Genomic DNA, 23019 nt, shown 5'->3' on the forward strand with positions numbered 1-23019 from the left:
AAGATTTTGAATGACAAGACAGCTAGAACTCAACAACCTGGACTCGAAGGGTATCTGGAGTGGTTGGAGAAAATCGAGGGGAATCACGCTGTGGGTGGAGTTATGCTACAGTGGAGGTGACTGTCATTGCTAGGCAATGCAAAAGGCCAAAACTGTGGGTGGAACTGCAGGAAAGACACTCAGACAAGTGATTCAGTCCAAATGACTACAGCAAAAGGCCCAGTGAAAGAAAGCAAAATCAAAACCCAGAGAGAGCAGTGCTACACAGAGACTATAGCTCTCCGCCTGGAGCCTTCCTCTCTTTCTGAAGGTTTGCTCCGGGACTGGTTCCAGCTGAGGGCCAGCAGACTGTGGGCTCCCTGACAGGGAACTGGTGAGCAGAGGAGTGGCCAACTGGAAGTCAGCATTCAAGTCTTAATTCAAGATGTGGTGTTGATGCTGAATAAACAGACTCTCACAGTTTACAAAGAGAAGGGTGCACTTTGCCTTTTAAAGAGTCTCACAGGCTTGAGCTTATATAGTTACATGCTCTTGGACTGCTGATATAAAAAAGAAGATGGTCTCATTGCTGCCTTAATTTATGTTACACAGTCTGGTAAGAATTTGTGTTGACATATTACTGATGAGTTTTGAGTTGATTTTAAGAATTTAAATTAAAACTGATGAAAAACTAGATGCAAAATTCTAATACAGGATATGTTTGGCAAAATAATTTCTCAGATTGCCTGCTGGTTATGCTTTACTTACAATCTTTTGATGTATAGAAAGTGATTTATCCAAGCAAATCTTCTCTAGTTTAGGCTTTTGAAAACTTGAGACTTTCTAAATAGATTGTACTATAGCAGAAAGTCAGCAAAATTACTGAAATGTTTCCCAGTTGCCATAATCAACTCTTTCTAGCATTTTCATGTCAGCATTTAGGAGGTAATTAGCTAAATAATGAGGGACACCATAGTGTGTGCAATTCACACGAAGAAATTTGTAAACAGAGCTTGTAAATTTGTGAGTGTAAAACATTTTAGACCAAACATGGAGTGAAGAATAATTAATGCACACTTTCTGCCAACATGTCTGACTAGATGGATTTAGGAAAAAGGTTTTACACTTTCACAATTTCACAATGTCGCAACCTTAACATTATTAGTTAAAAGTATAATAAATCTGTAAGAATATCAATATTTTATTCAGCTCCTGTCCAGTTGGACATTTAATCCATGTCACCATATTCAACTTGATATTACAGGCTGTAGAAATTCTCATGCGTTCAATTTTTCACAAAAGCTTGGCTTTTGTTCATCGTTCTGTTCCCATGAAATACAACTCAAGGCCTTGCTGAATTCAAGCCGAGATAATTCCTCTTTGAGTAAACTGCCAAATCATTTCATTATAAGAACTGGAAGAAAAATAGCTTTCTGTATTGCAGTGACTGTTGCAGTGATCTGTCATTCCACCAAATTAAAAAAAGAGAAAGAAATGGAAACATTTGTGTTCAAATCTTTTTATGACTTTACTGGCAAGACATGTTACTCAGCCTATGTCAGCAACAGAGGACAGAACTATGGATGTGAAATATTGTGTACACCAATAGAGAGAAAAGTATTAAGTCAACAAAATGAATAGTAATGAAGTAATGAAGCAACCCATATATTTAGGCTAATCTGGAACGTCTGAGAAAATGTCCATAAAAATCTGATAGCTAATCTTCTGGAAAGAGATTATTAGTTTCAGTTAATTGGAAGTGACTGTTACATATTCATATTTTTTTTCCACTCATTTAGGAAAGATACAGAAGGATGGGAGAAAGGAGTCATGCAAACCTATACTCAAAGTGGAGTACAAGACCTCAAGGAGCAGGTATGAGAATTAATTCTTGATTAAAGTAACTCCTCATTAAACATGTGTTGAGTTTCATTTGTTCTGTCTTATTATTTCTGCTGTGAATTCAGTATTTGAAACTGAATCCATGTGGTGTGATCTTCTTGAGCATAATTTCATACAATGAGTAGATTGTCGTTTTTGGCTTCTGCTGACACCGACCATGCAGAGTTACTAAATATAAATTCTTCTTCTCCAACAGCGAGCCTTTTGTTATCTTCTCTGGTGGTCTTTCATACGACAAGGCAGGACGGCGGCCAGCTTTAACCATCATGCATGGCAAGGCCATCACGGTTCTAGAAATGGACTATCCTATTGTAGAGTTCATGGTCCTCTGCGAAACTCCGTACAACAACGGTACAACTTTCCCTCAGCTCTGTTTAGATGTTTTAAAGCCATGATGACATCATTTGTTGGCAGCCACAAGATGTTTGAAAATGTCAGAATAGAATCTTTATGAAGCTTCTACACAGTAATTATCCAACATCAGACATCTCAATGCACTGTGTGTTACGGAGTGAAGCTTCTTCAAACAAAACGGAGGCTCGTATGTCTTTTACTGAACCTTTCTGTTCAGTTCTTTATTGAAGAGAGAAAACGGCGACAGCTGATAACGGCAACAGCTATTCGTAACCAAGACAACCAAAATATCAACAAAGCAAGATAGTGACAAAACAGAACCAGATACTTAAGCATTCTTCAAAATAAAAGACTTCTTCTATTCAAATAAATCATGTCTTGCACTTAAATATATTTCACTTCATCCTTGTAATTATATACAATCATGTTCAATTCAATTAATAATAATCATGTAATCTATGCTTAACATATAATTGTAAATCAGTCACTTATCATACTGAACAACATATAAGTGTAAAAAAGTCACAACACTGTGAAAACAGGGCTACTATACTAAACATGGGTCAAATGTGGACCAGTACCGTCCTGGATAAATTGATTCAGAAGTAAATGAAATTCAGTACGTTAGTTTCCAGGTATTCATCATCAGAGGATTTTCCGGAAGTAAATAAAATACATTCATATTTTCCTAATGATTTATATTTTTGATGCAACATTTCTTTCTCTGCTCTCATAATGTTTGTAAGTACTTTAATATTATCCTAAAAGTGATTAAGGAAGATTAATTGGATCTAAATGGTATCATTTGTTTGGCATCTGTGCCTTGCAGAAGTCCAGGACCCTTATGCGGTGGTGGTGCTGTTGGAGAAGGACTTGATTGTGGTGGATCTGACACAAAGCAAGTAGGTGCTTCCCAAACTGCAAAGACCTCCACCTCAAAACATTTTCTGCAATATTCAACATGATAAAAGAAGAAAAGCATTAAAAGTTTCACCTAAGGCTGAGCTTCAAAACGTAAGAAAGCTCTTTAGCCCTCTGAGACTAATCAATCAGTCCATCAATCTATCAAAAATGTGTTCAAGCAAATTTCTTACTTCAATGGAAACACTTTTGTATGAGAACTTTTCAAGTTTTAAGATGAGAATTGTGAATGTGGCCTCAGATGTTCTAATCCAAATACTTTGCTTTCAGGGTGAAAACTCTACCACCTGGGTTAATTAACCTCTAAAGGGTGATGTGAAGATAAAAGCTGCTGATGAAAAATGTTAACAGATTAACACCAAAGCCCTCAGAGTACATTTGAATAGTAGATCAACACTTCAGTATAAATTAGTTTGCTCAGTAAATTAGATTTCATAATTACAGCAGTCGGATATAAATGTCTCCTGACGGTTGTAGTGGTAGCACAAACAGATTGTATTACACATTCTCATTGATCAGCAGGAAGTTCTGTTTAAGCTGACACATTGCTAATAGAAGTCTATTCAATAAGTAAATAAAGTTTTTTGCTGCGCTTTGTTGTGACAAACTTAATTTCTGAGTCATGTGTTTTAATATTTTGATTTTGTTGTAGATGTGTTAAAATTTACTGCTGACAAAATGGTTTGAGATCAGAGATCTTATTTTACTGACTTTGTAAAATACAAATTTCTGTCCTCTGTAGTTTACAGTGCTTCATATTTTGTTTTCTCTTATTCTAATATCACATTATGACATTTAACATTCTTGTGTCTTTCAGCTTTCCTGTGTTTGAGAACCCATATCCCATGGATATCCATGAGTCTCCTGTTACCTGCACAGCTTATTTTGCAGATTGCCCACCAGATATTATCCCCATTCTCTACTCAATAGGAGCTAAAAACAAGAAGACTGGCTACAGTCACAAGGTGCAGAAGGTTTATTATCAAAATGCAAGTTTAAGAAAGATCTGTTTTCTTTGTTGTTGTTTTAGCATAGTTGTTGTAAGATATCTTTAGTATTTTATTTAAAGGCATCCAATGTACATTTTAAATTTTACTATGATGAGTGATTATGAATTATTATTTAGCAGCAGAGGTGACGTCCCACTGAGTGTAAACAGTGTTTAATATTTATTTTATTTTATTTTTGTAGATGTCAAATTTCTTTAGTCGTAAACACAAGTCTGAGTAAAATTAGCATTTTCTTAACTCTGAGATTTCCAAATCCAGTATGTTCTGTCCCTAGTAGAAGCTAAAAGATAGGATGTTCACTCTTCCTGTTATCTGCTGACATGTCGCTCCCTGTTTAAAAGTATTAACATCAGGCATGGCTTTGCAAAAAATGTGGTTTCTTTTTAATATATTGTTATGCTTTCTCTGACTTCACTTTCTTAAAATAGCCAATACTCTGACACTAAAAACAGCTTAGTTTCTATTTGGTTATTTGTTTTCCATTCATTCAGACTTGGAAATTCAGACATGGGAATAATTGCCTGAGGAAATGTGATGGATTATCATCAAGCTCTGCTTAATTTTTCACTTTTAAATTGAAGAACGCAAATGTACATATTTTGTCAAATGGAAATTGGAGTATTTAATAAAAATATTATTGGGACCACCGGTGGTCAGCAGTGAAAATATGCAGATTTTATAATTTTATTTGTTTTAAGGAATGGCCAATTGGTGGCGGAACATGGACATTAGGCTCTCACACTTATCCAGAAATCATCATTACAGGGTAAGTTTGAAATACTGGAATGAGATTATAAAAAAAGGTGCATTTCTGGAATGTCTGGCAGTCTTTGTCACAGATAAAATAAATCCAAAGGAGTAACGTTAACACCCGTGTTATAAGTAAAGTCTGAATAGTATTGATTTAACACGTGTGAACTGAGTCCATGCAAACCAAGCTCAGGAGAAAACGGCACTACCCACAATGCTTTTTGCAGGACTGACAGACATGTTAACTTGTTAGGCTTGGACACAGGAGGGTGCCTGCTTCTGAGCGTCAGCCGAGTCGAGTCTTTGATGCTGATATGGAGATACTTTGTGTGAAGAGCACAGTGTGAAAAATCTTAAAATCTCAGATCATAGCGACACTTTGCCTCAGAAGAATCTCAGAATTAAATTTTTTATTTCTCATCCAACAGAATAAAAATAGCTGTGCTACAGATCTAAAGAGAGCAATTTACAAAAATATTAATGAATCACTAATTTAGGGAAGTTTGGTTAGTTCTGAAGCGGTAGCTGCTAAAGTGTCTTTAGGGGTGGCAATTTGTGGTGTTGAAATATAAAATGAGATTTTAAGATTTACATCTGTTGACAGATTTCTCAATTGCTCAGAAAAATAACAGCTTTTTTTCTTTTTGTTCAGACATGCTGATGGGTCAATAAAATTTTGGGATGCATCTGCATGTAAGTCCCTTCTCTAATAATCTTCCAGAAATATTGTTTAGAGATCATCTCAGGTTCTTTGTGACACACCACAATCCAGTAAACAATATGAGTCCCCCCAATGCGTCACTTCCATTTTGCCACAGGGTTAAAAGAGAGGACACCAAAGCAAATTAATAGCACTCTCATGATAGGGGAAGCTGCAGAGCTAATTAGGCACATTGCCTAGAGTCATATCAAAGCTATTAGCAGAAACAGACATAAAATGGCATATGAAAATGGGGTCTTACCAAAGAGAAAAGAAATATTCAGTGTATTCCTGTTCTTCAAATTTGTTTCAAAAGTCACACTGCAGATGTTGTACAAGCTGAAGACCTCCAAAGTGTTTGAGAAGCCAAAGCCAGGTGAGGGCCGGGCTGCTGAGCTGGGGGAGGAAGACCCTTTTGCTGTTCAGATGGTTAGCTGGTGCCCTCATAGTCGCATCTTCTGTGTGGTCGGCATCTCGGCTCACATTATTCTGTATCGCTTCAGCAAATATGATGCCAACACTCAGATAGTGGTGAGTAGAACTAAGAATCTGAACAAGCATGATCGCAAACTGATTATCTTGGTGCCCTGCATAAATGTGAAGTCTGAAGCGCTGAAATCACCGGCTCTGTTTGAAACTTGTCGCCGTAGCTGCAGGTTTGTGGATTCATTCATCTTTCTGCACCACTGTCGTTTCTAGTCCTTAGAAGTGCGCTTGCAGTGTGAGCCGGAGGATATTATCACTCCATCTGAGAATGAAAACAATCCCTGCTTCTCAGAGCCAGGCTCCCACTCACCCCAACCCCACCACCAGTACCCGGTTAGCCCTGGCAGCAGGACACCAGACGGTGCTAGAGACAGCATCCCCTGCCTCAAGTAAGAGCTCAGCTCACACACTGCAAACACAAAACATCAGATAAATCCTGACTTGTGTAAGAAAATATTTACTAAAAACAGACGAGTTAAAAATAAAGTGCTTTTTTTTCAGTATTTTTTTTTTCAGCATGCAAGAACATAATTGAAGATAGAAACAACAAACGTTTTAATAGCAGATATAAACACCTAACTGTTGAGTGTAATTCCCTTCCTTCTTTCTGTGCTGTGTACCTAACCAACCTGCCTCTCTCCTTCTGTTTTAGAGTAAAGGACAAAATGGTCCGGGTCCCTCCTGGCTATCAGTCAGACTTGGTCATCCAGCTGCTGTGGGTGGACGGTGAACCACCACAGCAAATCACCAGTCTGGACCTCAATTCTGCATATGGACTGTAAGTTTGTCTGCTGGTCTATCTGTGCAACTGAGATTTTGTGGATATCCACAGACAAATGGAGTCCTTGCAAGAAGTTTGTGTACACTTGGCAACAGCTTGAATGTTGTAATAATTTTAGAAATTTGCTGGTTTGTTTGAACTGTTTTTTTGTTTTGTTTTTTTTTTTTAAGTTGGAATGTGTTTGGATTGTTTCTTATTCAAAAAGGGTCAACGTGATGCATACTGATTAAAATATTTACTCCCACACTAAATGTTCAGATGAATGCCTTTTCAAGTTGCAGTGGACCAGTTAGTTTTTATTTGCATCACAAGTATTTCTTCATCCATCCATCATGCTAGTAGAGAGACCCACACGTCCCTCTCCTTAGCCACTTGGGCCAGTTCCTCTGTGGGAATCCCAAGGTTTTCCCAGAGAGCAGTTCCTCCAGGATGTCCTGGGTTTTCTTGCAGAGAACTGCAAGTTAGACTGCATTAACATTTAAATACCTCTATAACCTGTTGTTTTACCCATCCTATAATTTTATTCTTATGATGAATGACGTTTCAGGGGCTGAAACAAAACAATTGCATCTTAGTTTCGAATTCTGTCAAGAAGGGAAAGTTTAGCTAAGGCTAAATCCTAAACCTAGAGTAAATGCATTCTATTCCAAGCACACATGGTGTTGCGTATGCATAGTCCTGCCCATCTGTCTGGTTGTTTCTGTCCTTTCTTTGGGCCAGTTTCAGCACATAAAAGCAGGTTTTTATGTATTCTGGTTATATAAGGTTGTATGAGGTTCCAAAGGGCATAAAATAAACATTAACAGAAGCGGCTAGCACATTTAAGCATTCAGGAACTGTTTGTTAAGCAATAACCTAGCAATGTTAATTATGCAGCATGCTGTTCTGACAAACACTGAAGATAAGTTTGGATATGAAAAATTATATGTACTTATCCTGTCATTGATTAGGATAATTTAAGTGTCCTTCATTGTAAAAACTGAAGTTTATAAAATTATTTGCATCATTTTTAAAATTATATATAAAAAAAAACATCTTTGGGAGCGTTGCTCTAATATAAAATAAAATAATGTGGATGTGTACATGCAGCAACTGCACACCTCTTTCCTGTTTCCTTTAAAGAATGCTTAATTGCTTTTCTTTGAAAAGAACCTCTGCTATCAAAATCAGTAAAGTCACAGCTCGGTTTAAAAAGCCCAGTGTCATTCAAGGCCATTGCATTTTTGTTTGAATTTCTCATTTGAAGCTTTCCATAATTTGAAAACAGCTGCCAGAGATTTATTTATTTTGTTGTCTCTAACTGGCTTTTTCCATGAATGCATGAAACTCTCCTTCTTACATGTACACAAAAAAGAGCATACCTTTAGCTTTCTAGATTAAATATTTTAGCTTTGTGTTAATTGAAGTAGTGAAAGACTAAATATAATTTACTTGATTTCCAAAAACAAATTAGTTTCTTTGTTGTAGACAATTGTTTTATAAATGAAAGAAGTTTTAAACAGTATTGATGATATTAGTCCTGTTTTTGTGGGACTGCCTGCTTCTTCTGTAAACTTCTTTTTAAATTGTTTGACATTCATGTTATTCCTTTAAAAACCACCATATAACTTTATTCAGTTTATTTATACAGTGCAGAGTCATAAAAAATGTCTTCTCAAAGCATTTTACAGGGGAAACGGTGTACTTGAGTCTTCAACTGATGAGCAGTATTTTCTTTGTGGAGCAAATAAAGATGCAGTGAAACCCAGAAGCACTGGGCCATCAGTACTTTCTATAGAAGGTAAAGAAAAGAAATGAACAAATGTGACAGCAATAATAACTGCAGTTAATGCCTTAAAGAGGGAGCACACAGTAACACTGTAAAAAAAGGTTAATGAGTCCTCCAATAGCCTAAAGTTATAGCAGGATAACTAAGAAGACACCACAGGGAACCTACGCCAAACTAACTGATTTTTTTTTTTTTTTTAAAGTTTGAAGCCTACTTTTAAAAGTGTGCCTGATAAAAAAAAAGTCCACCAGGGACAAGCCTAAAAACTGAAAGGTTCCTACTTAAAATACATGGGTTTTGACTCCCATAAACTTGTGAATGGATACGAGCAAGAATTATTTTTATTTTATTTATTTTTTACCTTTTCAAAAGTATTAGGTGTCCCTACTATAGAAAAATGAAAAATATTGTCTCATCCTGCATGTACAAGGACAAAGTTTGGCTACCGAGTTTCTCCTGATCTGTCATGCCTGACGCTCCAGAGTCGGGGCCTAACAGGTGGCTGTGAATCTTCCGGGAAATCGGGCATTAATATTGAAATCACAGCAGCGCCAGCGGTGTGCGATAAAGACGGGCTTTTGTTGTCAGTAATTGCATCAAAATGTCACAGATAATTTCCCAGTGTTTGGAAGTCCTCCATGTTCCACCTTTTGTCAGTGAGAGAAACCTTGCCAAATAGGCTAAAGCATGAATATGTTTTTGATTTTGTGGTTCCTTTGTGTGTTTGTGCATCCAGATTGGCGTTTGGGAACTGTAACGGTCTTGCAGTGGTTGACTACTTACAAAAAACTGTTATATTGTGCATTTCGACACTGGATCTATACGGAGCCACCGATCCATATCAGCGCCTTACTCGTTCCCCCCGTAGGAACAGGCAGTCCACCTCAGGTAGCACACACAAACACATCTGTCTTGCTACATAAACCTGCCCATTGATGCACTTACCAAGCACCTAAACAATTAACTGTCAAAGCGATCCAACACTCTGTCTTTCTGTCTCAATTTTCTAAGCTTCTGTCCTCTATTTTTCTTCTATTACTTTTACTTTTTTTTTTTTGCATTTATCTACATTGTTTCTGTTAACATTTGAAAGGCTTGAAGGCACTAGCATGCAAAGCTAACTAATTTTAGATTAATATTTTGAAATACTTTAACTCAGTGCTTTATTTTATTCTCAGTAAATGTCACAGCTCATATGACTAAGCTCTAGTGATGGAAGCAGAAAGGTGTAACCTCCTGTAACTAATCTTTCCTAACCTAAACCTCTATGTTTTCCCACTTTTTCTTATATTTGTTACACAGTTCACATTTTATGATGGACATTAACATCAGGCATTTGTCGATAGCAAGTTCCTCTTCCATGCTAACTAAAATGAATAAAATCAATGCCATGTAGAATCATTTTCAATAAAAAATACTATTGCAACGTTAATTTCAAATTACTAAGTAAAACACATTTTTTACACAGACTGATGTTTTCAAGCCTTTATTTCTGCTAATTATGATTTTATTTTTTGCATTCAGCTAATAAGACATTTTATAGAAAAGATTAGGATATGACATCAGACCAATAAAAAAATTAATACATGAAAGTGGGGATGATAAGTGTTTAATACCAACTTCAAGCTTATTTTCATCAGATGTTGTTAATCTGACCAAAAAAGATTAATTCAAAAGCTCATAATAATGCAGAAAGCTAAATGCCTTCATAGTACGCCCCAAAACACGTCTGCTTTGAAGTTTTTTTACAATGGCATATTTCACAATTGATTAAAAAACGTCAAAACCAGAAGAAAATTACATTATTTTTGACATGAACAGCCCCTATCAAACAATACTGCTCTTCTTTACCTCTTTCCTTCTTTCCTGTCACACATGGCAAACAAAAACACTTGCCACATTGTTATGAGGTGCATGTTAACAAGTTATGTGTCATCTAACATTGACATTTAATATGCATGTTGTCATTTGGTCTCTGTTTGCTCTGTTTTAAGTCCTGCTTGAGCATAGATCTGTAGTCAAAAGCCACAGAGGTTTTTTTGTACTTCCTAACCCCGCCTCCCTTTTCTCTGCTCCCTACGTCGGCTGGCGATGGCCTCTGAACCCAGTTATTCATACCTTAATGCGTTGTAGCAATTTTCAACATTCAGAACGTATTGTGAGAAGAGAAGAGAAGAAAAAGTCCTGATCTTAAACTAGCCTTAGTTTCAAACTGTCCAGCAATTTAATATGTATCTAAGTAGAAACAAATAGTATGAGACAATGTGCATGTTGTTAGAAACTGAGCTGAGGAGACAAAAAAAAAACAAAAACACAGAAGATATTTGAAGTCTTAGGATCCAGTTTTTTAAGTCTTTAAATTGACTTTGGCAAAAATCTTCATGTATTGAGTTAGAACCGAGAAAAAACATCCAGACTTACTTTGGGTTCCACAGGTGTTTGTAGTGGATATAAAGTGTTTTCAGTTCTGAAGTCATTACAAAGTGAATATCAATGGAATAAAAAAAAATGTATATATATATATATATATATATATATATATATATATATATATATCAAAATGTTAGTCACCATAATGACCAGCTGTTCCTGTAGCTCAACTGTCTTTATGAAAGTTATGTTCTGTCTTTCACAACACATTTTTAGCTGTTCCCACCACTCATATATATATATATATATATATATATATCTGTAAAATAGACTGTAAGCATTAATATTATGCAAATTGCAATTCTGATGCTTTGATCTGTTGTTTTACTGAGCCAAAAAGCTTTATTCCTTTTTTGAGTTCTTTCAGTGTGATAACATTGAGCATCAAAATGTAAAACATGCTCAAATTGCTTTTATTTAAAATTCACAAAAATATGCTTTTTTCCTCCTACTAAAACAATGGAACATATTGATTATATACATAGATCAAAACCAAAAATATAAGCTTGTCATTCTTGTCTTTTTAGAATAATACTTAGAGTACAAGCCGATATTTGCTGGCTAATCAGTTGCAGGCTACAAGACAGTCAGCTGATTAAGAAACAATTTGACTGAATTAAAATATTACTCAAACAAAAGGGAAACAAAATTATTATGTAAAAAACTTATTCACAAATGCTTGATGGCAGTTCTGACAAAAGATGGCACAACTGTCATTGGTTATATAGTGCTTTTTCCTTAATAAATAAAAATGTTAATTAAAAACCATGTTTTGTATTTACTCAAATGAACTTTCTGATATCAAAAGTAGACAATATAATTAAATTAAAAATGTCAAGAAAAGCAAAAAACATAAAATAAAGTTGGAAAGGAGAAAACACTTTCTTACTGCACTGTGTATTCATCAATAACAATCCCAAGGAAATACACTTGAAAACTGTGCATCTAGTTTGAAATATTGCTTTTAAATTAAGTACTTTATGTTGCTACTTTATTAATTAACTGGAGTTACCTTGTCATTACTGAGGTAAAGTTTAGCCACAAAGTGCAATGTTTTTATTTACAAAGCAATTAGTTTCCGCAACAAGAGATTTATTTTATGTCTGCCTCTCAGTAATGATATCTCTCCTGCTAACACAGTGGTTTTTGAGCAAATTACCTATCAGCATCAGCATTTCTGGAGTTTGCTGGAGCCGCCGGTATATCTTGTCTGTCCTCCCCTGACACTAACTCAGTTGCTGCTTGCTCTCACTTTCTTTTCCACTCTAAGCCTGTGTGTTCTTCTCTTCCCCCCCCCCCTCCTCCCTCCCTTTCCTCCTATCTGCCTTTCTCCCTAAAAATATGTTTTCTCCCTCTTGACATCACTCCTTTATCTTCTCTCCTTCTGCCATTTCTCACCCTACTCGCAATGCTATCACTCACTCGCTCTCTTCCCTCCGTCCTATCTCATGTCTTGTCTTGAATCTCTTCCCACATCTCTTCCTCCTCTCTCCTTCATTCCCTCTCCTCCTCCACTGCCTCCTCCTCCCCCACCTATTGGTGACTCTGTGGCTGCTGATGTGGGCATGTGGGGCCTGCCTGACAGAGCATTGCATGCGCGGCCTGTCAAACTTTTATTCAGATTCAAAGAAAAGGATCCGTACATCCTATCAGAGTAAGTCGGGCCTTCCTACAGTAAAGGCTGGCGTGAAAGAACTCTGTGAATGTGTGTGAGTGGCGGGGCTGGGTGGGTGCGTCTCTAATAGGTTTTTGGTGGAGAGGACAGACATAGGAACAGATTTGGACACATTCCGAAGCAACAAGTTGAAGAAATTGTCTAAAACCTATTTTTCAGCATAATGGCAAATCCGAAAGAAAATTGTGCCATGTGCAATGAATTTCAAAGGCATTCCTGGGGCCTTGAATCTTCTGTGACATTATCGGCACAAACTTCAAAGCGTTTTGTTGAGGGATTTATCTGATAGATCCGGACAAAACGGTGCATAATTGTGATGTCGAAAGAAAATGAAATTTGGGTTTCAATTAAAAATCTGAAAAGTGTGGTGTGCATTTGTATTCTCCCCTAAGAGCCATAGCTTGGAGAATCAGATTCTTATAGCTTTTCACCTCCAGACACTGACCAGAATTTTGTCTGCCATGGCTTTTGCAAAATTAAAAATTCTTGTGTATTTCTTGTAGCTTTTGTTCGACACTGACTTTCTTTTTATCCTCTCCAATACATAGGCCAGATATGAGTGCATAAGTTACTATATTGATTCCTCCAGAGGCCCAAAGAAGTCTCTTCTGCTTCTTTGAATAATAATATCCTTGCCTAGCCAATCAGTTTTGATGGACAAACATGTCTGTAAAGGTCTTAAGTTGTGATTTTTCCTTTCCATATTTAGAAAATTGGCTTAACTTTGACAGAAGATTTCCAAAACTTTGAATATGGCTTTATAAGCTAATCACTCATTAGGTTACTTCTGGAATCTGCTGGTTGCACTTACTTTTATTTTGGGATGTCATAGTAAAGGAGGCTCAGTGCAAATGCATTGCACATTTTAGATTTTTATGTCTGAAAATTTTTGGAAACGTTACACTTAAGCCCAAAATTATTCTCAAAAATTATACTCCCAACAGTCATAAGTTAATCCATATTTCTCCTTGTTGTCCACAATGTAAAAAAGTTTGACTGGAAGTCATATTATGTGGGAATCCAGCCAGAGTATCCAGCTGAAGCTGATCAAACCTAAGTAGTCATTAAGAAGAGTATAAATAATTTCTGAAATTCCATTTTTAATAAGCTCTAAAGAAAAACAGAAATTGTTGTTTTCCAACTTTTGTTTTATTATCTTTTGAGAGATATCGGTTTAATTTAACATCAGGCTCCATGTTTTTGGTTAAAGGAAAATAACTTTGGGCTTAATTGTGTGTTTACATTCCACTTGACAAAGATATGTTGCTCTCTGTTGCTCGATCACATAAAATCCTAGTGAAATACATTGAGGGTTTTTGTTGTAACGAGCCAAATGGGAAACCCTTTAAGGAGTAGGGATCTTTGTGAAAGCCACTGTAGAGGACTACTTCAGTTTCAGTCATGTCTAAATGATGTTCTCTGCAGGAAAGAGAGAAAAAGTCTTGAGTTTAGTAAGAGCAAATTATAAATATTCTAGGCTTCAACTGATGTATATTTTAACTACATTAAACTTTGAAACTTGAATTGTTCCTGCACTGGATTGAAATGTATGTGTATGATTTATTCTTTGTGGGATACGGTTTCACATAAATTCTTGATCTATCCAATAAAAATGTTTTACTGAGACCTTTCACTCGAACTGTCTGTCAAGTCTTTAGACATTCACCAAGACAAAATTAGAAACCAGATGGTTTGTTAGAACTTTTGACTGAGTGGGAAATAATTTAATTATTGAAAATTTGTGACGACTCAGTGAGGCTTTTAATGAGCCCACAGTGAATGCATATCAGACAGCAAACATTGACAGTGAGATCAGGGTGTAGTTATGTGAGCAGATGTGGTTTGTTTTGATTTTTTTGAAAGAGAAATGACTGCATTTTGACCTGTGCTTGCTGCATGCAATCAGATTTTGATTGGACTTGTGTTTGGTTTGTGTTTTGATTGTTTGTCTATGTCACTTTAAAGTGTGATTTGCACTACGTGCTATATATACTAAATTATTGTTCACATTTACATCTCAATGTATTTTTTTTCTGCACCAAAAGTAGTTCCATATTTTAATCAGACTGTAGTGCAGGTCACACTGACAATCAGCCACTCTGCTCCTTGTGGAGAAAATTTAGTCCCCGTTAACATGAAATTAAAGTTTCACCCAGCACAAAAAAAACCTTGATTTTAATATCATTTATTTATTGGCAATAATTATATTCAATAAGTACTTTGATATTTATTGGCATCACTGATAAGGAGGTGTAGACCTGTACACATTGGGAAATTTGTAGAAAAATGCAACTTTTAGACGAGGCAAAGTGTATTCGTATAGCTTACTTCAGCAACAAGTCAATTCAAAGTGCTTTAAGCTGAGTACAATTTATTTAGAGGGGAAAAACAATCCCACATTAAGAAATAATTGGTTTTAACAAAAGCACAGCAACATTATTGTCACCCTGCTGTTAAGGCTTAATTGTTACCTCCTAGTGTCCTCTACTGTCCACTCCACTTCATGGCGTAATTCCATCACCCACCCACAGAGACCTCTCTGAGGACAGCCACATGCAGCATAATTTCAAGTATCATGTTGGATACGCGCACCGACAGGGACAATAATAGTTAGTGTCAGAGGGTAGAGACAAACACACAGCAGATAATAAAAACAAAGAATCGGATCATAGTCGGGGGGGGGGGGACAACAAATCTTGTTTTTAAGAAATGCAGTGGGGAGAGAACAGCTGCTTTCACAGTGTGGAGCATTGATTTCTCAGAGGAACAAGGATACAGACACTATATTCATATTCTGGTCCGAAATCACTTTGTTGTTCTCTTCTGTGGAAACACTGAAACCAGTGCATTATCAGCTCCTAAGGGATTGTATTGAAAGCTGTCCGTCACTGAGGGCAACGCTTAGCTAAGTTTAAAATGGTCAAAATAGATTGCATGCTTGTCTGCAGTGACTTGTGTGCACAGGGACAAACAGGTTTGTCAAGCCCTTGATACTTTGTAGAACCAGTTTCCCCAGGTCAGTGCGAAGTCTCCTCCTCATGAGATTTCACAAAGTAGGAGCACACAGAGTCTGATACTGAGATGTTTTCACTTTTTCTCTAGATCATCAAAACTCCCTGGTCCTGTCTGATGCTTACTTCTATCCACTTGATTCCATTGGTTTTCTTTGGGATTTAGGCTTAAGGACTGTGATGCCAGTTGAGGAAAGTTAGAATCTCTGTGTTGGTTTGATCATATATTTTGAAGTTATCTTGTTGAAAGATTGAGTGACAGTCTTGCTCTTTTTTTGCATGCCTTGGTGTTTCAGAGTTCATGAGGTGATGTGTTTAAAAAGATGTCTCCAGGGTCTTTGGAAGAGATGCAGGCCCACAGCATCACAGCTCCTCCACTAACTGTCATACTAAAGTGCTTTCTCACATATTCAACATTTTATTTCACGTGCAACCCACTTGGAGCATTTTCAGAATAGATTATAGAGTAGAGCAGAGTTAAGCAGACGTTTTAAGGTGAGAATGGATTGGACATCATTCAGATAAATGGTTGCATTCAAATCACAAAGTAGATATTTCTATAGCATTTCTGTGTTAGACTTAGTCATAAAAGACTTGTATTTTTTTTAATGCTATCCCTACATCTACAGTAGAGGTGCCAATAAATAAGTATAAATATCCCTTTTAAAAGTTTTGCGTGGCTGATACAAATTTGTTTTTTTTCAATGATTCATCTGTATCAATAAAATGGTTACAGAAAGTTTTGACTGAATGTGTGTCTTCTCTTCCTCCTCTTGGCTGTGATTGGCTGCGGCAGGCCTTACTGAACTCACTGACAACCAGCAGTCCATAGACATGGAAAGAAGCAAGTCGCCCACTTCAGGTAACCTACCCACACATGCCTACACACACACACACGCACACACAACACAGCCACATTTACCTCTACCTAATTCTTGCTCAAAGTTTGCATCTGTTTCATTGCTTGCACTTTGAAACTATGCTGGGTTGCTGTTGACTTTTAACTTGTATTACAGCCCTCGGTCACTTCACCCATCACATGAGCATCTTCACTCGATGAGCGTGGCAGCTGTTTAAAATGGCAGCTCACGTTCTGTGGGATTAGCTGGAAGTCTTTGATTAAAAAGTCGCAAAGATGATGGAAGTGGAGTAGAATATCTGATGTGTTTTTCCACAACCGCAGCTGTTATTTTCTTTCATTTCTTTAATCCAACAGAATTATGTTTTCACAAAGGTAAGAAAGAAAAAAAAGTCCCCCAATCATCTTTTCATCCTCTTTCTATGTGCATCTTTGACTTGTCATCTAAAGTTGATAAAGCATCTGGCAGCTGTGGTTATAATCACGTTTTTGAAGTTGGGCTGGTAAGGTCTCAGTTTATATAACCCTCTTTTTTCTTTGAGCTGTTTTAGTCCTATTTATACGGCATCATTTAAAAACTCTTCTGATCTCCTGTCTATTAAGTGTTTGTTAGCGTCTGAGAGGGAGCTGGTTGTATTAGATTATACAGGATGTATGATGAAAGAGGTTTGCCTTCTGAAAGGTGCAATTGTGTAACAATCCATATATCCCAGCAGTCTGTGTATGCGTATAGGTGATGTTCTATTCATTATATTGTCTCTTTCATTAGAAATATGACACCGTATAGAAAAGCAGGGTCAAACCACTGACATGGGCTACTGAATGTTTTTGCTGTATGGATGTTTGATTAAAATACTCAGTGGCTTGATTGCAGTTTGTTGAGTTTTGCATGTTGAAGAGAAAAAGGGGGTGCATTGTGGAGGTGCTTTTGTGTTAGTCATAGCGAGACATTTTATTTTAGCACTTTCAGGACTTAAAGGTCAGAATGGTTTTGTCAGTGGATGTGACTGTGGTAAAGAGACTAACAATTTTGCTCATTTTGTTAAAACAGGACTTTCTTAGCTTTAAATATTTGACCTGCCTTAACATTATGACCACTGATAGATAATTTAACACTATGGGTAACAGAAAAGATTATGTAAGACTTCAAAGTATCAGACTTTGACACTCAGCAACATATGTATTGCTTTTCTCAGTTTCAAGTAATTGTTGTCAAACACAGGCAAAATGATGATGATGAATATGAAGGAAATGCCTGATTTTAGGTGTCATTGAGAATGGAATTATATAAAATGGACTGATCAGCAGGGATGAGAATGAATATTGGGAAATATAATACAGAGTAATGTGATGCCACCCAATAAAGTGGTGTGTCATCAAAAAAATCTATTTTTGAGAGCCTGTTTCAGCAATGATGCTGCTTCTATAATTTCTGTCAGTGAGAAATCCTTTCTAATATTTGCCTTGATGGCCAATTTATTCCAGTCTGGTTCTTCTTTTTGATGAGACAAGGAACAATTTAAGAATCTCTTCACATCTCAGGAAATTGCACTCAATTTCTGAGACCTCTCAACAGATAGTGGCTAATTTAAAACTTTGGCTGTCTGTGAGGTTATGTCCAGCAATTTCTTGGGAACGGCTAAGGAGAGTTGAGGATGTTTTGGACTGAAAATGTTACATCGTCGAAATAAGAGAGAGTTGCAGTAAAATCTAGTTTGTTCTCCCAGATACAGGTACGCCAAAGCAGACCTCTGTGTGACAGGATTGAGTCCGTTTATCAAACATGTGAATGTGGATAACTTAAAGGTTTCGTTATGTGTAGGTTGTCAATATATTTCACTTTGCAGAGAAATTAGACTTTTGGGAATTGTGCCATGATGGGAACCTTTTATTTCATTCTGAAAAAACGTAGTGTTTTGACGACCATCCATCAGGACCACAGCTGCTGCCCTCCTGACCAGCTGCCAACACCTCATCTTTGCACCTGTCCAAACAGGTGATGACCCTGCTTGGCTCTGAGGCATGTTGTTTTGTTAGATTCTATCCTCACAAACCCCCACAGATCTGGGCCTTTAAATTACTTTAAAAGAGGCCACTCACCTGACACAATTTTCAGCGTCAAAACCTCAGCTTTTCTTCCTCCCGCTGTCCTCAGAAAGCCAAGGGCACAGAAATGCTTCCTTGATAAGAATCTCCCAGTTATCTCTGCAAGACCTCTTTTTGATAGAGCTCTGTTTTGGGGGGCAAGTGTGGTGTAAAGTTCTAGCTTATCTAATGTTGTGGCCGGTTCCAAAATGGCAGACCCTGAGGGCTTACCCAGAAAGAACGAGCTGGCATCAACTCTGGCAGCTGTGGCTTGAGTGTTCAACTGGTCACCCACCAATTGGAAGGTTGTCGGCTCAGTACAGCCCGTTAAATTGTCCTTCATGCTTCAAAGTGTCTTCTGGCAAGACACTCAGCCCTGTATTACCCTAATGTGCTCATCAGCATGTACGTGTGTGTATAATAAATAACAGTGCTGCATGTGGAGAATAATAATAAGAATATGAAGCAGTGTATGTTACAGGTTTACTGAGAAACAAACAATAGTAGCATGTTGACAGTCATTAAAAAGGAAAACATTTGCCAATTGAAAGGTTGGCAGTTTGATCTCAGTCGGCCCATTCCACGTCTCAGGGTGTCCAACTGGAACGAAGAGACTGGAATCTCTTGATTAGGGTATAATGCATAAATTAGACTATGAAATGTGCCCTTTCAGTTGTCTAGCAGATCAGAAGTGGATAGGGAGAAACTTCTGTCAATTGACGGGTTGGCGGTTTTCTCAGTCTTCCCACTCCATATACTGAGGTGTCCTTGGGCTGAGCTCCTAATCTGTTGGTTTGTGTGAAGTAGTAGGAGAAAACTCAGCGTCTGTTCTTCAATTTTCTGAAAAGGTTTTTGCCAATTTTCAAATTTATTCTTTTTTTGTGTTTCGACATGTTTAAGTGGCTATTGATGAGATGTATCTGAAAATCGAATTGCCACCTAAACCGATTAAATGGTTGTGCCACTCCTGGTGGCAAGAAGTGCTATGGTGCTTTTGAGATAACTTGCAAATTTGAACTTTCTATGGAAGAATTTTGGCCCTTTTTTCTTTGACTGAGCCACATTGAAGTTGTTTTTAATGACAAACAGGCTGCTTAAGGTCTTTCAACAGGACTTCTCAACTAGACTTCTCAAAAACTTTTATTTTGTATGATGTGAGTCTTTCCAGGAATTGACTTGAGTAAAAGTTAAAATCTGATTCCATTCCTCTTCTTGATTTCTGATAAATAGCATAAATTTTGGTTAAAAAAGTGTAGTTACCTTTTTTTTCGGCCAGCAGAGTTTGCAGGAACATGTGGGGGAGAGGCAGTATTGAGCAACATGATATTTAAACGATGTAAAACTGTTGTAGCAGTATCATGGAAACGTTTTGAGGCTTTGAAGGAACGTTTTAAAAGACTGATTATCTTGATTCGGACAACCATAAATAAGTGCTGTAAATTAGTATTTATTTGCACTGCAGCTAATTTGCTAAGATTACGAGTCGTAGTGTTTATCATGCATTTAAAGAGCCCACACATTTTTTTACTACAATATATTCTGAGTTTGTCAAAATTATTTTTTTCCCTCTTAGAATATAATGTAGGATATGTGTCACCTGTTTTCACATGTGTTCTCACCAGCCTTGCCTTCTGTTGAGACCACAAGGACAAAATAACGTGACTAGGACAAGATGTTCTTTTCTTTTGTGGTGCCACGTCTTTCACAGCTGTCTCGTCGTCTAGGTCACGGGCATTCACTTTAACAACAGGTTTGTCATTGGTTCATTAAAAGAAGACATGATGTATGTATAGATGGATGAAAAGCACATGTATATGTATGTAGAACATGACACTGCGTGAACATCTCTGATTCACATTTTGTCGATAGGAGAACATACCCATAAAGCATATAAAGACCGTTTTATAGCATTAGAATTACAGGATGAAAATTAATACGATCACCTTTAGAATTGTTTCCCCTGCATCTCAATACCTGTTGCAAATTAATTGGAGAATGATTAAAAAAAAACACACAGAAACGTGTTATTGTTCCAGTAATATTAGACGGCACAGCTGTGCTCTGCTTGGCAGACTGAGAGTTCACGGCCTGTTTTCTCTGGATGAATACACACTGCCACTCTTCTTTGTGGCTATTAGATGCTACTTCTCTGCCCCTGGCAAACCAGGTTTGCTGTGTCTGCTCAAAGCCGTATACACCCTCAGACAGCTTATTAAACAAGTCGGCAATTGTCCTTATTCACCCCATGTGTCGGTAACTAAAAGCATAGTTGTAGATTTCTTCTTAACAAATCTTCATCTCTCTGTTTTGACATTTTTCTTATTTTTCTGTTGCCATAAGATGCAGTAATTGGCCTGTCCGCTGACTGCACATTGTCTCCCTCCACACCTGGCACATTATGCCTCTTTTTATTTCCAGGGGTCGGTGGTTTTGGGGTTATGTGTTACCTTTATTCTTGTGAATTTCCAGCCACAAGTAGCCGTAGTAGGGTTTATAGCTGACCCTCAGTCAGTCTAATAAGATCGGAAGTGACTGATGGGAACTGGACCTAGAAGGATAAATTCAGCAGAGGTCCTTCAAACCTGAAACTTCCATGCAATTAATTGTGAGAAACCTCAGACTTAATAGTAGAACAAAACAACTATGCAGAATTATATCAAAGTAAGATATTTTGCTAAAATTCAACAATCCAATGAAAAAAGTATAAATTTTCCTCAAATATACACTGTTTGAAAGTTATAATAACTTTATTACCAAGAGTAAAACTTTGGAAAAGGTTAAAAAAAAATGTAGTTTTGAGAAAATAAACACTTTATCCGTCAAGAATAAATCCCATTTTATCAATCGTTTCATGAGAACAAGTAAATATTTGACTCCACCTGTAAGTCCATCATTGTATATCAGGGCACTCAGCCCTCCCTCCCTGTCACACTGACTCCATTTGAAGTGCGACAGTACACATAAATCAATGTCTCTATTTCCATAACGAAGTTAAAAAAAATGCTAATTCAACATTCTTGTTTTCTTCTTTTAATCAGAAAATATATTTTAAGAGAAACATGGAGAAAAAAACACCATTATATTATAATATCCATCCATCCATCCATTTTCTTTCACCCTTGTCCCTCAGTGGGGTCGGGAGGGTTGCTGGTGCCCATCTCCAGCTAACGTTCCGGGCGAGGTATCCGGGGTATTATAATATAATATAGTTATACCATATGGTATAACTATATTATATTAGGTGCTAACTAATGTAATCTCTACCTACCTATTGTGATGGATGGCAGAGATGGTTTGAACTTCTTCCTTCTCTCTCAGCTCCATGAAGCCTCCTGTTAAACTTCTTTGGGATTTGGGGTCAGAGGTCAGGCATTGGTTGAGCTTTCGAGATGCTAGTCAGCAGCTCCCAGGTGGACAAAGCATACCTCGTTGCCATGGATACATATCATAGTAGCTGTCCAAAAGTAAAAATGTAATGTCAAAATCCTTCCAGCAGCACATCATCCAAAACCAGAAGGAATAATTGTCCAAACATACAACACCTGCACCAGAAATTTAACCAATGTTTGAAAAACAAAGCAGCACAAACGTAACACAGCTGCTATCATGAGAGGCGCAAGTCATGTCAGTCCAGAGAAAACCGGCTTCTCTAAATGTGAAAATACAAAATAAATAGACAATGAAACATAATGGTAACGTCTGTCTTTGTGTGGCATGTTTTGAATTCTATGTGGCAGTTTCTGATTGAATCCTGGTGTAATGATATAGCATACTAAAAATATGCAGTAAATACACTGTCTTGGTATAATCAATGACCAATTAGTTTTCCATTAGTTTTCCATTTCCATTAATTAGTACCATTACTGAGATGGTTGTATGCAAACACATTGCATTACTGAATCTCTACAAAATTACCTGAAATGATCTTTGAATTGCCACAGCATTATGAACAAAACATTAATATACAAAGAAGATACATGATTGACGATTAGGTAAATATTACATTGTCTAGTTGTAAAATGGGATTATATGGTTTGTAATTTTTTTTCATGTTGGAATTTGCAAACACTAAGATAAGCAAGAAAAATCTCTTTTGACAAAACCTACATGTGATTTTAGCTTTATTGTCTTACATTTTACTTTCAGTAGTTTTATAGTTGAATAAATAATAAGTACTATGGTCAATGTGACGCTGATTGTATCAGCTGTACAAATCTTTGTCATTGTTTCCATGGGATCCAGTTAGTTGTACTTTTTGCAGTCAAAATGATTTTAGATATCAGAATAACAAATATTGGTGCAGCTGAG

At 37.0% G+C, this 23019-nt stretch overlaps 1 protein-coding gene across 1 annotated transcript in view; it reads left to right on the forward strand.

The window, feature by feature from the left end:
* The window catches only part of LOC103461272 (syntaxin-binding protein 5-like), a 165762-nt gene that overhangs the window by 93475 nt on the left and 49268 nt on the right, over positions 1–23019 (forward strand). Inside the window, exons 9-20 of the mRNA XM_081604843.1 lie at positions 1779–1854; positions 2078–2232; positions 3065–3137; positions 3974–4121; positions 4865–4932; positions 5569–5609; positions 5933–6147; positions 6316–6491; positions 6755–6880; positions 9388–9539; positions 12667–12735; positions 16564–16629. Coding sequence (XP_081460969.1) covers positions 1779–1854; positions 2078–2232; positions 3065–3137; positions 3974–4121; positions 4865–4932; positions 5569–5609; positions 5933–6147; positions 6316–6491; positions 6755–6880; positions 9388–9539; positions 12667–12735; positions 16564–16629 — 1365 coding nt within the window. The remainder of the gene's footprint in view (positions 1–1778; positions 1855–2077; positions 2233–3064; positions 3138–3973; positions 4122–4864; positions 4933–5568; positions 5610–5932; positions 6148–6315; positions 6492–6754; positions 6881–9387; positions 9540–12666; positions 12736–16563; positions 16630–23019) is intronic.

The sequence above is a fragment of the Poecilia reticulata genome, chromosome 2, assembly GCF_904066995.2.
Source record: "Poecilia reticulata chromosome 2, P_reticulata-male-v2, whole genome shotgun sequence".
In the NCBI taxonomy this organism is placed as follows: Eukaryota; Metazoa; Chordata; class Actinopteri; order Cyprinodontiformes; family Poeciliidae; genus Poecilia; species Poecilia reticulata.